This window comes from Panthera pardus, unplaced genomic scaffold (assembly GCF_024362965.1).
Source record: "Panthera pardus isolate Hobbes unplaced genomic scaffold, ASM2436296v1 HiC_scaffold_20, whole genome shotgun sequence".
NCBI classification, from domain to species: Eukaryota; Metazoa; Chordata; class Mammalia; order Carnivora; family Felidae; genus Panthera; species Panthera pardus.
The window spans coordinates 719,170-734,356 of NW_026526766.1; the positions used below are offsets into that span (position 1 = coordinate 719,170).

A 15,187-nucleotide genomic window follows, 5' to 3' on the forward strand; every position below is an offset into this window, starting at 1 on the left:
CAGGTCCCGGGACGTTCAAGGGCGGCGCACCGAAGAACGTGGAGTGGCCGAAATCTGTCGTGCGAAGCCGGTGTCTACATGTTTTGCGTGGAACTGCTGTACTCGCACTGACGAGGTTTCCTCCGCCCGTGTCCACACGTGGGCCCCGGCCCTGCCTCCTCTCGAGAGAGCGGAGCGCTCCCTGCGGCGCCGCTCGTCTAACGGTGCAGCAGCGCCTCTCCCTCTTGTTCCCACCTTCCCACCGCGGGCCGGGCCCTTTCTTCCTCCAGCACCTCACTTTCATCTTCCGTCCAAGGGCCCGGGAGTGGTGCCGGGGACCAATGTCCCTGGTCCTGCAGACGCTGCCCCCACCTGGAAGGAGGCCCGCAGACACCGTGTGGGAAGGAGCTGCGGAGCCTCTCCGCGGCCTTGCCGGCCGTCGCTCCAGATACAGCAGTGGGCCTCCTCTGGCCCACGGCGTCGTGAGGAGGGAGCCCGCCGCTTGGGGTCCTGTAGGGTCCTATGCAGGGGACCTCCTGTTTTTCGGCACTTTTGTTGGTTATCTTTAAAAAAAAATTTAACGTTTATTTATTTTTGAGACAGAAAGGCAATGTGAGCGGGAGAGGGGCAGAGAGAGGGAGACACAGACTCTGAAGCAGGCTCCAGACTGAGCTGTCAACACAGAGCCTGATGCAGGGGTCGAACTTGCAAACGGAGAGATCGTGACCTGAGCCGAAGTTGGAGCTTAACTGGCTGAGCCACCCAGGCGCCTCTCGGTTCTGGCATTTTATGAACAGAAAGACTGATTTACACACAAAAAAACTTCATAGATTTCTTGCATAGCCCAATATATTCCAACCATGGTGAAAATAAAAATGGATTGCTTAAGCCACACTTGGCGTCTGATTTAGAAGACCCCTTCCCCTAGCCGCCTCCTAGTGTGGAAGTGGAGAGCAGGGGTCACTGTCCAAACACAGAAGAACCAGAAGGGCCTTGGGAATCACCTCCTGCAAATTAGGAATGAAGTGCGTGGGAAGAGAGTGTCTGTGGCCTCATAAGACGCCTTCCCAAGCTCAGCAATCACTAGGCGGTCGGGCTGTGCAATGTCTGTCCCAGGGCATTTGGCGCTCCATGCCTGCTGAGTGCCATCGAGAGGATCGTGGAGCCCCTCGCGTGGCCCATCGCTCCTCCCACCGGATGGTGTACGTGCTGTGAAGAAGCGCAGGAGGGAGTTGTGGGGAAGCCCCGAGGCATGTGAGGGGCTTGCCTGGCAAGGACGGTTGTGGGAAAGTTCTGGGCTGTCAGACTCGGTAGTGTAAACAGTGCATGCTCTTCCTGCATAACCTGGAGGTCATGTAGGGGAGGCACTCAGGGCAGACTGGGCTCTGTGGTTTGTGACTGACTACTTACACTGCAGGTCATGACCCGTGGACGGTATTCATCCTGCAGATGTGTTTTGTTTGGAGCATATGGTATTTTTAAAAAACAGGAAATTTTATGTCGAAGTCCGAATTTATAGCATATCCCAAGAAGTCAGCCTGACAAAGCTGGCCCTGGCGTCCTGTGCGGTTGCAGCGATTGGCTGAGCTGGTGGCAGCAGCCTCCTTCCCGTGGGCTCCCGGTCCCTGGTTCCAGGCTGCCCTCCCTGCTCTGCCCGCAGTGCTGGTGAGCTTCTGCCCTCAGCCCAGTGGAGGGTTCGCTCCAAAAACGAGTTAATGACATAAATTGTCATTTAAAATGAATTGACAAGAATTCATGAAGACTGAAAGACTTAGGACAGTAAGTTTATAGTATTGTGTGGGTGTCATGTATTTTTAAATAATGCCTCAAAAGTTAGTTTGCTTTGAGGATGGGTACAAGTAATAGTTTTGTTTTAAATAAACTTTCTAGCTCTTTCCACTGAGAACACCTGAAGGCTCACAATCTGACTTCCAGATCTGTGTTTCTAAGAACCATTTCCCACTAGAAGGACCAACGCTCCTGGGGGAACTGACGAGTAACAGGTTGGGGCCAGAGGAGGCGCGAGATGTGCCAGAAACCTCTCATAGCAGTCAGCACCAGAGTGCGCAGAAGTCACCATGGATGTGGACGGAGTGCGGCAGCCAGTGTGAGGTTACAATGTGAGCACCTTACAAAGAACGAGGGTGGCAGTGGAGTATAGCGTGTCAAATGCAAAATCCTTTTTGTGGTAACAGAGGAAAGAGAATCAAAAGGGACAGGGCTTTTCCTGTAGAAGGATGCCAGCTGAGCCGTCCAGAAGGGACCAGAGCTGGAGAGTTACCATCTACGGATACTTCCGGTGTGCTGATTGAGGCAAAGGTAGTCAGTGGAAGCTCAGACCACTAAGTAGAGGGTCACTGAATGGCAAAATATTGAGACCCAAAAGCTTACTTTATAGATGATTGCTAGTGACCAGAGGAAGAATGTACCACCTGAACCAAACGTCTCAGCATCACCAGTAATAGGCTAGCCACCATTTTGTGCTTCCTGATACGTTGCAAAAGGAAGTATGTGACATCACCTACATGGGATTCTTGCCAGGCATGTTTTACCAAATCTAATCAGACAAATGCAAATTAGGGGACGTTTTGCAAGATAGCTGTCTGGGGCCCTTCCGAACAATGAAGGTTGAGACTCTCCTAAGGTCTCACGGGAGACATAGACTGTCATTTAAAATTAATTGATATGAATTCATGAAAACTGAAAGACTTATGGCAGTAAGTTTATAATATCGTGTGGGTGTCACATATTTTTAAATGCCTCAGAAGTCAGTTTGCTTTGAGGAATGGTTACAAGTAACAGTTTTAAATAAACCTTCTGAGACTGAAGGAGTGCGCGTGTAAACTCTAATTCACACACGCTGCCTCTTAGGGCATTGTCGGGACATGCCAAAATGCGTGAACATGGGGAAACCCGAATATGGGCTGTATGGGAGACAGTACTGAGTCAGTTCCATTTCCTGGGTTTGGTGATGTGAGCACATGTGATTGTCGTGCCACAGGCTCATCAGGCCTGTCCATGTTCTCAGGAGTCCCCTCCTCAAGTCCCGGTGACGGTGCTGTGACACTTGCAGCCTGCACACGGATGGTCCAGCTGGACAAATGTGGACACAGGAGGGGGGAAGAGATGAAATGAACAGACAAAATGACAATTGGTGAATGTAGGTGAAGCATGTGGAGATCTTCACTGTATACTTTCAACTTTTCTGTGGCTTTTAAAAATATTGCTAAATAATTGGGGGGGGGAGGGGAACATGTTTTGTCTTAATTTTAACTGATTTGTCCTTACCTCTACTGAAATTTTTACATGTAAAGCTTTAAGTTAATTAAGCTGTTACCCTAGGGTTTCTTAACCAGGGGTTATGAATCCCTGGAGGAGTGGGGAAGGCTGTATGAATCTCTTGATACATGTAAAGTGTTAGTAGATGAGTGTTTTTCTACACAGAGGCCCATCGTATCCTCTTAGGGGTCCATCCTTCAAATAATTAAGAACTATTTCCCTAGAGTTAGTATTTCAGATATTATAAACTTGGTAATTGTGAACATAATTCTCAACTTATGGAAAACAAATCAACCTTTAGCACATTCCAACTTCTGAAAAGATTTGCTTCTATCAGTTGATAGTTTAATGTAAGTTTATTTGACCACAGAGACTCTGTTACTTAGAAACACACCATGACATTTCAATAGCATGATGCATTCCTTTTGTGTTCCAAACTAATACGTGTTCAGTGCAATCACATGTTATTTTTAATACAGTCTGCTTTCCCTTGTGTGGATTCACATTCTTCACATTTTGTGTAAAGGAAAAAATATGCTCAACTCAAAGTTTTGATTGTATCCATTTTCATGTAGAGAGAGAAAATGCGACTTCAAAGAAGAAATACTCATGCCTTTATTTTTCAGTTGTGTAATCACTAAGGCCTATTTAAGAGTTAGAAACATTCACTTCTTTGCAAAAAACAGTGTGTGACAGAACCAGATTCCACCGTGGTTTACAGCCCCCACTCTTGCTGTTCGACATGTCAAGGCAGAGACATGTGAGTAACATGTAAGAATGTGCTGAAGCATTCAGGCATGTGAGCTCACGTGTGTGCTCACACACGCCTGCCCTGTTGACTATAGACCCCAGTTCCTCTGAAGATCCTCTACAGAGGGTCTGTTGGACCAGGTTCAGTCGGGGCTGTTATTCACAGGGACAGTCATGAAATTCACTCCCCAGAAGAACCATCTGCCCAGGGCCTCTGCACCCAGCTGAGGGACGGGAAGGCCAAGGCTTGCAGGCAGACTCTTACTCTGTCCTTACAGACCCACTCCTGGGTCATCTCTGAGGTCAGAATCTTAACTGCTGGACAGGTTTATTGATCACATACTCTTACAGTTTGGCTGGCTATTTTAAATAGGTTTTTCCTCATTTCAGGTGTTATAAGTAATCACAGTGAGTTACATTTATAAGTCAGACTTAACTCTTCTTTCTTATAATCAGGATTTTTTTCAAGTCATTCTCTAAATTACTCCGTCTGTGATGAGAAGTAGTTTGGACTCTGTGCAGAGTCCAACACTCGCTGTGTGTTTATGGAGACTCCAGCTGAGCACACCCTATGCTGGTGTCTGTATGATGCTGTTCTGTACGATGGGTGTGAGCAGAGGCTCCCAGCGTCCCTCTGGAGCCTAGCCCTCAACAGAGCATTTGCTGACCCCTTGCCCAGAGTAAGATGCCCACTCCTTTTCCCACTATATTTCACAATCTAAGGAATCGGTTACCTTGAATAATTAATGTCTGCTATATTAAGAGGCCAGGCAGCCTTGAGCAAGTCACTGAACCTCTGTGCCTGCTGGTCTCATGACACCTACCAGTGAAGGAACGGATGCTCAGCTTCTCTGATGTCTAACCTGCGCCTAGCGTGGCAATGGATGGCACCTCATTTAACCTTCCCAGCAGCTTTGGGAAGTAGATGTTGTTCCCCGCAATTTCACGGGTGAGGAGACTGGAAATCAGAGTCTGAGTAACAGGATCAAGTCCACAGCTCATAAGGACTCCAGGTCAGAACCACAGTACTTGTTCTGGATTTTCAACTACAAGGAACAGACCTCATGGTAGAGTAGACTTCTGGGTTTGCACGCCCTGGAGTCATCTTGTATAGTTTAGAGCTGGCCAGAAACTTCTGTTTTCATGGGTACTTTTAATATTTTTGAATTTTAAGTTGACTGAGGATCTGAATTACTTTCAACTGTGGACAGAAGAATAGTTCAGTCATCTTCAGTCTGTAAGTACATCTCCTATGAGGAAACTTTCTGTTTTCTAAATAAAGGAGGAGGCGGAATAGATGTCATAAAGGGTTTTAACCGCCCTTTGAGGTTTCACTGAAACAGCAGAATTTGAGTAGCTCCTCGTTGTATGTCGGCGTCCATGAACCTAGTAATTCATGGTATGTTTAAATGATGGCTTTAGAAAACATAGTCAATGTTGTTATTATGCAGAACAATCAGTTGGTTACTAAGTATTACCAGTTGTCAAAGCATGACTTGGTTGTTTATAAAATACTCTGTTTTCTCATGTCTGTGTCAGAAAATGTTAATGATATAAATTATTCCTTATTAATTTTAGAACCCTATATAAATTTTTTTTCATTTCAGTTTCTCATTTTTCCTTTAAAAGTCCTTAAATTTGGGCGCACCTGGGTGGCTCAGTTGATTAAGTTTCTGGCTCTTGACCTCAGCTCAAGTCTTGCTCTCTGGGTCATGAGTTCAAGCCCTATGTTGTGCTCCACGTTCAGCGTGAAGCCTATTTAAAAAAAAAAAAAGAAGTCCTTAAGTTTTGCAGATTCCTTTCTGTTTTGTTTAGGAGTAGTATCAGTAGCAACTTTGGAGAGCTCATGAGCTGATCGGTGTAGACCTGGGGTCTGCAGTCAGTTTAGCACCAACTTTCTGCACAGGATGCAAGGATCTAAGAAATGACCTGTCTCTCTGTTCTTCTGGTTTTACAGTCTTATTAGAGAAACACGATATGCCCTCTGTCCATCAGCGGTGCAGCACCTCATATGCAATAAATAATCAGTGCACACCTAAGTCACAGTACCACATCTGTCACCAGGGTGGTGCCATGTATCCTGAGGGCCAGGTGAGGGGGGCACTTTGCACAGAGCCAGGCTCCTGGGTGCATCTTGTCTTGTGCCCCAGAAGCTCTGTGTGGCCAGACCACACGGCTCAGCTTGGATGGAGACTGGCCATGGACTTGGCTCCTTTGCTCCCTCGACATTGGGAGCTGCACTCACTAGGGTTCAGCTCCCCTGCCCTCCTCCTCTCGTACCCCTCAGAATTGTCCTTGCCTATGGACTCCTTGCCTTCCCACTCCCCCCGTCCTCCTGCCCGAAATCTTTCATGACCCCCAAATTCAGCATATTCTTGCCCAAACTGTCCCTTCTTTGTCAGCCTGTCAGCAGCATTCCTGAGGCATAAGCAGTTCTCTTTGGCTCCCTTCTCATTGTGTCCTGGACGAGGCTTTGTCACAGTTTTCCTCCTGTCACCTATACTGGCTGCAACAGCCCCTGCGGTGCTGGCTCACATCCCTTTCCGACACCTCACTGCTCCTCATGTAAGTCTCGTCTCCCGCTGAGCTTTTCCGACCTGTACTCATCCCCTCTGCTTGGCTGACTCACATCCTGTATCAGGGCCCCTCAAGTCTAATGCTCTTTCCTCCTCTGAATTTGGTACCATTTACCACCCATATTCTACCACAGGCTTTCTTTGTTACCCCTGATCTAAATTGAAATTTGTCAGTTCAGGGGCACCTGAGTGGCTCAGTTGGTCGAGCATCCAACTCTTAATTTCAGCTCAAGTCACAATCTCAGGGTCATGGGATTGAGCCCCACATCGAGCTCCATGCTGACAGCATAGAGCCTGCTTGGGATTCTGTCTCTCATTCTCTCTGTCTCTCTGTCTGTCTGTCTTTCTCTGTCCCCCCACCCCCAAAAATAAACATTTTTTTAAAAAGTAAAATAAATTTGCCAATTCAGGCAAATCATATTTGCCTACAGCAGCACACAATACTACACTGAATGCAGTATATGCCACCAGTAAATCTTTGGGGTTTTATCCTTTAGCTATATACCCAGTCATCTGTGGCTTAAATCTTCACATACTTACCAAATCTAAAGTTATCTTAAACAAGCATTATGATTTATTAACACTTCTCAATGAATTTAAAGGTTTATGCTACATACGACTGAACAGTTATTGGAATAATCACATTTTTATGTGCGAGCGGGCTAATCACCCTGACCTCACTTCTCTTGGAGGTGTCCAGGTGGACCAGAGGGCACTGTGCAAGGGCAGATTTCAGCTAGCGCTGTGGGTAGTTTTTTTTCATGTTTTTTTAAATTGAAGTATAATTAGCATGCAGTATTATATTGGTTTCAAATGTGCAATGTCATGGTTCAACATTCAATACATTATTCATTGCTCATCACGATCAATGTATTCTTAATCCCCTTTGCCTATTTCACCCATCCTCCCCGCACCTCCCCTCTGGCAACCACCACTTTGTTCTCTGTATTTAAGAGTCTGGTTTTTTGTCTCTTTTTTTCTTTCTTTGTCTGTTTCTTAAATTCCACATATGGAATTGTACGATATTTTTCTGACCTGTTTCACCTAGCATTACACCCTGTAGGTCTGTCCGTGTTGTTGCAAATGGCAGGATTTCATTCTTTCTTTGGCTGAGTAATACTCCATTGAATATATATATACACCACATCTTCTTCGTCCATTCATCAGTTGATGGACACCTGGGCTGCTTCCATCTTGTGGCTATTGTAAATAATGCTGCAGTAAAGATAGGGATGCATATATCTTTTCAAATTAGTGTTCTCATTTTCTTTGGGTAAATACCTAGTAGTGGAATTACTGGATCATATGGTATTTCTCAGGTTTTTTTGGTTTTTGTTTTTGTTTTGTTTTGGGTACCTCTGTATTACATTGTTTTCCACCAGTGGCTGCACCAATGTGCATTCCCACCAATAGTGCTTGGGGGCTCCTTTTTCTCCACATTCTCACCCAACACTTGTTATTTCTTGTCTTTCTTGATTCTAACCATTCTGACAGGTATGAGGTGATATCTTTTTGTGGTTTTGATTTGTATTTCCCTGATAATTAGTGATGTTGAGCACCTTTTCATGTATCTGTTGGCCATCTGTATGTCTTCTTTGAAAAGATAATCTATTCAGATCCTCTGCCCATTATAATCAGATTATTTATTTTTTTGGTATTGCATTGTGTCTTTTATATATTTTGGATATCAATCCCTTATATATATCATTTGCAAATGTTTTCTGCCATTCAGTGGTTTGCCCTTTTGCTTTGTTGATGGTTTCCTACACTGTGCAAAAGCTTTCATTTTGACATAGTCCCAATAGTTTGATTTTGCCTTTGTTTTCCTTGCTAAAGGAGACATATCTAGAAAAATGTTTCTACAATTGATGTCAAAGAAATTACTGCCTATGTTTTCTTCTAGGAGTTTTATGGTTTCAGGTCTCACATTTAGGTTTTTAATCTATTTTGTGTTTATTTTGTGTATTAGATATAAGAAAGTAGTCCAGTTTCATTCTTTTTTATGTGGCTGTTCAGTTTTCTCAACACCATTTGTTGAAGAGATTCTCATTTCCCTGTTGTTGTATATTGTCTCCTTTGTTGTTTATTAATTGAGCATATAAGGTTGGATTTATTTCTGGGCTCTATATTCTGTTCTTTTGATCAATATGTCTCTTTTTGTGCCAGTACCTTACTGTTTGGAGTACTATAGCTTTGTTGTAGATCTTCAAATCTGGAATTGTAATAACACCAGCTTTGTTCTTTCTCAAGATTACTTTGACTGTTCAGGATCTTTTGTGGTTCCATACAAATTTTAGGATTATTCTAGTTCTATGAAAAAATGTTATTGATGTTTTGATAGAGATTACATTGAATCTGTAGACTGCTTTGACAGTATTAGTTCTTCCAAGCCATTGACATGGAATATCCTTCCATTTGTTTGTGTTGACTTCAGTTTCTCTCATTAGTGTTTTATAGTTTTTGGAGTATGGGTTTTTTTACCTTCTTGGTTAAATTTATTCCTAGATATTTTATTTTTGGTACAATTGTAAATGGGATTGTTTTCTTAATTTCTCTTTCTACTGCTTCATTATTAATGTTTAAGAATGCAACCAGTTTCTGTATATTAATTTTGTATGCTGTGACTTTACTGAAGTTATTTATCAGTTATAGTAGTTTTGTGGTGGAGTCTTTAGGGTTTTCTATATATAGTTACATGACATCTAAAAATAGTGAAATTTTTACTTCTTCCTTACCAATTTAGATGCCTTTTATTCCTTTTTCTTGTCTGATTGCTGTGGCAAGGACTTCCAATACTATGTTGAATAAAAGTAGTGACAGTGAACACCCTTGTCTTATTCCCAACCTTAGAGGGAAGGCTTTCAATTTTTCCCTATTGAGTGTGATATTGGCTGTGGGTTTTTCATATAAGGCCTTTATTATATTGAGGTATGTTCTTTCTAAACCTAATTTGTTGAGGGGTTTTATCATGAATACATGTTGTACTTTGTCAAATGCTGTTTCTGCATCTGTTGAGAGGATCATAGGGTTCTTATCCTTTCTCTTCTTTACGTGACATATCATATTGATTGCTTTGAAATGTTGAACCACCCTTGCATCCCTGGATTAAATCCCACTTGATTATGATGAATTATTTTTTTTAGTGTATTGTTGGATTTACTTTGCTAATATTTTGAGGATTTTTTTAAATCTCTGTTCGTCACAGATATCAGTATATAATTTCCTAATAACAGTAGGGAATTTTAACACCCCACTTACATCAATGGACAGATCATCCAGACCAAAAATCAGCAAAGAAACAGTTGCTTTGAATGACACATTGGACCAGATGGATCTAACAGATATATTCAGAACAGTCCATCCAAAACCAGTAGAATACACATTGTTTTCAAGTGCACATGGAACATTCTCCAGAATAGACGAATCACAAGAAAAAATCTGGAAAGAGCACAAATACGTGGAAGCTAAATAACATGCTGCTAACCAACAAACAGGTCAAGCAAGAAATCAAAGAGGAAGTTAAAAAATACATGGAGACAAATGAAAATGAAAACACAAAGGTCCAAAATCTTTGGGATGTGGCAAAAGCTGTTCTAAATACAAGCCTACCTCAAGAAGCAAGAAAAATCTCAAACAACCTAACCTTACACTGAAGTGTAAGGAGCTAGAAAAAGAACAACAAAGAAAATCCAAAGCCAGCAGAAGAAAGGAAATAATAAAGATCAGAGCAGAAATAAATGATATAGAAACTAAAAAGCAATAGAATAGATCAATGAAACCAGAAGTTGGTTCTTTGAAAAGGCAAACAAAATTAATAAATCTTTTGGCAGACTCATCAAGAAAAAAGGAGATAGGACTCAAAATCAGAAATGAAGGAGGAGAAATAACAACCAACACCACAGAAACACAAAGGATTATAAGAGAATATTATAAAAAATTATATGCCAAAAAATTGGACAACCCAGAAGAAGTGGATAAAAGCCATATAACCTCCCAAAACTCAATCAGGAAGAAATAGAAAATTTGAACACACCAGTTACTAGCAATGGAATTGAATCAGTAATCAGTGAACTCCCAGCTATAAATAAAAGTCCAGCACCAGAGAGCTTCACGGGGGAATTCACCAAACATTTATTTTTAATTTTTTTTTAATGTTTGTTTATTTTGAGAGAGAGAGCTGGGGAGGGGCAGGGAGAGAAGGAGAGAAAGAATCCCAAGCAGGCTCCACACCATCAGCACAGAGCCCAACACAGGGCTTAAACTCACGAACTGCAAGATCATGACCTGAGCCAAAATCAAGTCAGACACTTAACTGACTGAGCCACCCAGGTGCCCCAACATTTAAAGAAGAGATAATACCTATTCTTCTCAAACTATTCCTCCTCCAAAAAAATACATAAAAGAGGAAGGAAAGCTTCCACATACATTCTAGGAGGCCAGTAATACCCTGATACCAAAACCAGATAAAGACAACACACACAAAAAAATGTTCTTCTTTTTTTTGCATGTTAGTGAAAGCAGTCATGATGACTCCACCACAAAACTACTATAACTGATAAACAACTTCAGTAAAGTCACAGCATACAAAATTAATATACAGAAACTGGTTGCATTCTTAAACATTAATAATGAAGCAGTAGAAAGAGAAATTAAGAAAACAATCCCATTTACAATTGTGCCAAAAATAAAATATCTAGGAATAAATTTAACCAAGAAGGTAAAAAAACCCGTACTCCAAAAACTAGAAAACACTAATGAGAGAAACTGAAGTCAACACAAACAAATGGAAGGATGTTCCATGAGGCTGACTCCTACAGTGATGTGTGGAGTCATCCGGCAGTGCAAGCCTGCAGAGAGATGGTTGGATCTTGCTCACCCCTGCTGGCGGCACCTGCCACGCCAGGTGCCCAGTGCCCAGCGCCCACTCCGGTGTCCAGACTTCCCACTCGTTGGACTTCAGTTGGAAGATGCAGAGTAAGTCCAGGCTCAGCCACGTACCCGCTGTGCTTCCTAGTGGCACCCACCCACCCTTGTCGCAGTATCCTGACCTGCCTGCTGCCCAGGGAGTCACAGGTTGTGGTGGGGACAGAGGATGTGGGCCTGTCTGTGCTCCCTCCAGAACACGTGCTCAGCTGGCTGCCCTCCGGGGTGTTTCAGGTCAGAGGTCAGCGGCCTTTGGTTGTTGCAGAGCTGCTCACTACCACACTGCCCCAGTGCGCTGGAGCTGTGGAGGAACAGCTGTGCCAGCTAGATCTCCTTGCCCAGCACACGGGGAGCTTGGCTGCATCCAGGCACCTGAGAAACCTTTCCTCAGGCCAAGGCTCTCCAGCCATGTGTTCTCAGAGTGTAGGGGAGCTGGGCAGAGGGTTAGGGAAGGACCAGGGACTTTGATGCATGTTCTTTGTGAATCTTAAAACTTGGTTTGTGATTCAGATGGTGCCTGTCCATTGGTTCTAAGAAAAGCGGGGTGTGGAGGGGAAGCAGCCAATCTCTCCGAAGTTAGCAAAACTGCTTGTCTGAAGGAGAGTCTGTGCACTTCTTCAGGGACATTTCCACCCCAGGGTGCCATGAACCCCTGATGAGCCATGCTTGAAATCCACTCATCTGTTCCAGACACATTATGTCATAATTGAATCAAGTGATCCCAGACAAGTGAAGTGAGTATACAGTTGAATCATTGGAGATCAAGGTGGGCACCCATGTGTCCTGATTCCTGGTGTAGTTATTTCCTTATAATCCCAGGCTATATGTGTCTTTCACCATGTCATATCTTTAGTTCTTTTTGTAATAATTTTAAGCCAAATCCCAAAATTAATAATATAGTTAGCATTCCTTGTATGTATGTGCACACACCTTTAATATTTTTAGATCATAGCTACGCCAGGACTTTTTCAGTGTACATATGTGTTAGTAATTACAGCATATTTCTGAAGCCAAGCAGAACATCTGTTTGTTTTTAACATTATATCGTGAAGGACATTTATCACTTTTTTTTTTAATGGAATTAAAATTTCCTATCCAGGACATGATGAAATTTCAAGGCTGAACATGTTCATTGCTAGACATATTTTATATTTTAAGTGGTAAAATCAGAAATAAAAGTGACTTCCAACTTAAAAGTAAAGCTTCCATCAGTCAGTCTGATTTTCAGCCTTCCTAGAGAATCTGTTCCGTCGAGGTGTTCCAGTTGCACAGTGGGCTCTTACTGTGTGCCTGGGCCTCGTGGCACTCCAGGGCTGGCCGGGGGGGGGGGGGGGGGGGGGGGGAGGAGGAGCAGCATCCCACCGTGACTCATGGGACCCGCACACTCCTGGGCCCAGGCAGAGGGAGCTGAGGACCCTAGCATGCTTCACCACCGCCCCACCTTTTCTGCTGACCTCATCGCACCTTATCTCCCCAACCACACCGTGTGTTCCCAGAGAGTAGAGACCTGTCCATTCTGTTTATTCCTGGTTCTCTAGAACAGCGTCTGGAACACAGTAAAGTCAGAGTGAGAAATAAGTGCAGGAAGGCTCAGTGTCCATCTGCGTTGCTCCAGGGTGCACATTCTGCTGACTCACCTTAAACTTTGCTCCCTAGACTGCCTTCAACAGGTTCTGTCAGTGCATTCATGTTCACGCAGCAAGAAGTATTAAAGGTTCTTGTTAAAGGAGTGAATAACTGTATATTCTTATTTTTACCTGTCTCCTCCATTCAACTTGGCCAGTTTAAATTAGTAATGCTCCTACTTTCCTAAACTGGTTATAAGTCCCAACTTTTTGTTCCCTAAGATTCTGCTTCTGCTCTTAGCCACCTGGCTTAAGCCTCTGCCCTTGGTTCTAACAGTCTTCATCATACTATTATTCTTGTTCATGTTATAATCTCAAAATCCTAGCTACTATGAGAGGGTACCTAGAAAGAAGGGCTCAGAAATAAAATTAGCTTGGGATGCCTGGCTGGCAGTGGGTGGAGCCTGTGACTCTTGATCTCGGGGTTGTAAGTTCGAGCCCCACATTGGTTGTGAAGATTACTTAATAATTTTTTTTAAGAAGGAAATAAAATTGGCTTGAATAGGATATATCAAACTCATATCTGAGAAAGTTAGGAAATAGCTTTGGTGAATATGCTGGTGGCTGTCAATTTTATATAAAAGGTAGGTAGTAAGTACACTCACCTGTGTACCACATTTCCTGGATATTTTTCATTCCTCTCTATTTCTCATGACAGCCCTCTAAGTGGGACCAGAAGCTCCCACAGGTAGCAAAACCACTATTGAAAGATTAGGTCACTAAAGTTTGAAAAGTTAGAGTAACCTGAATATGAGTTCCTAGACACAAAGCTGAGAGCAGCAAAAGAAGTCAGCACAGTTTCTGTATGTGTCCTTTATAAATTGTTCCAGAAATAACAGACAAAAGATCATTACATAATAAAAATTTTAATACCATATGGTTTTGGCAGGTTCTAGTACATAGTAAACACTAATAGCTTTATGTTAAATTGAACTGAATAAAAGTATACTTTTGAGCACATTGAAAGAAGGTAGTTGCTAACAGTAACCATTGGAGCAAAAATTTTCAAAAATGCATGCCTTAGGGTTTATATTTACAAGGTGTAGTCAAGGACAATGAACATATTTTAAGCAAAGTCCACTACTTTCCATAAGATCTTTTGATCTTGAATAAAGAATAATGAGGGTGATCTTAAAATATTGTTTAATTTTTTAAACTGACACAGAAATTTTAGATTTTGTACTAAAGTTTCAAAAATAGTGTAGAACTCACATATGCCCTTCTCCCAGCTTCCTCTAATGTTAATAAGCAGTATATAACAACACTACAGTCCTCAAAACCAGGAAATTAACATGACAGGAGTGTTTTAATTTTACACATGTGATTAAAAAAGGAACTAAGCAAACCCAATCACTAAGTATATTTATACCAATAATTGTAGCATAGGATCTTATAGAAAATACTAAATTATTTTAACAGTAGGATAATAAACAGAACATTAATTTGTAAGTTCCACCTATTTTTTTTTTCCTGCCATGCACTTCTTGGTCTCGAACCATAACACGTGTATTTTTTAAAGGGACTTAGAGCCTAGCCTAAAGCAATTTTCAGGTCGGTTGTAAAGGACATTCTTATTTTGCTCCAGATTTTCCCAGTCTAACTCAGCAGCGAGTAAGATCCTGTTCTCTTGAGGAAAGTTGCAGGAGGGGGCTTTTTTCTAGAGTGTGAAGCTGCACTTCCACTAAGACTGCTGGAAAACTAAACTCAGGGTGTGTTTTGGTTGTTTCTCTGTGGGCTGGGTCTCACTTATTGATGACAGATGCTACTACAACAAATACAGGAGTGTGGTTTGTAAGTGATGAACAAAAACTTGGAATTATGTGACATTTTGTGGTTTAAGAACTATACTTGAATATGATCTTATGCATGAAAATGCATAGGATGATATTTCTCTTGTTTTAATATAATTGTTTTCAAGATGAAGGTGTTCCAGGGTTGAATCGCCATCTTCTTCAGCATTGCAGATTTGTTCTGGAAGAATGTTCCTGAGGAGAAATAGATGTACAAGCCATAAATGGTCCAAGTAGTATTGAGCTTTATGTAACTTAGTTAAAT

The 15,187-nt window shown here is 42.4% G+C and overlaps 2 protein-coding genes across 8 annotated transcripts in view; one reads left to right on the forward strand and one right to left on the reverse strand.

The window, feature by feature from the left end:
- The window catches only part of CENPP (centromere protein P), a 228,023-nt gene that overhangs the window by 138,075 nt on the left and 74,761 nt on the right, over nucleotides 1–15,187 (forward strand). The gene's annotated exons all lie outside the window — the stretch shown is intronic.
- Nucleotides 13,983–15,187, reverse strand: part of ECM2 (extracellular matrix protein 2) — a 33,360-nt gene continuing 32,155 nt past the window's right edge. For all 4 annotated transcript variants that reach the window (XM_019434286.2, XM_019434287.2, XM_019434284.2 and 1 more), the window contains one exon: nucleotides 13,983–15,117. In XM_019434286.2, the coding sequence (XP_019289831.2) occupies nucleotides 14,949–15,117 (169 nt within the window). In that variant the 3' untranslated portion in view covers nucleotides 13,983–14,948. The remainder of the gene's footprint in view (nucleotides 15,118–15,187) is intronic.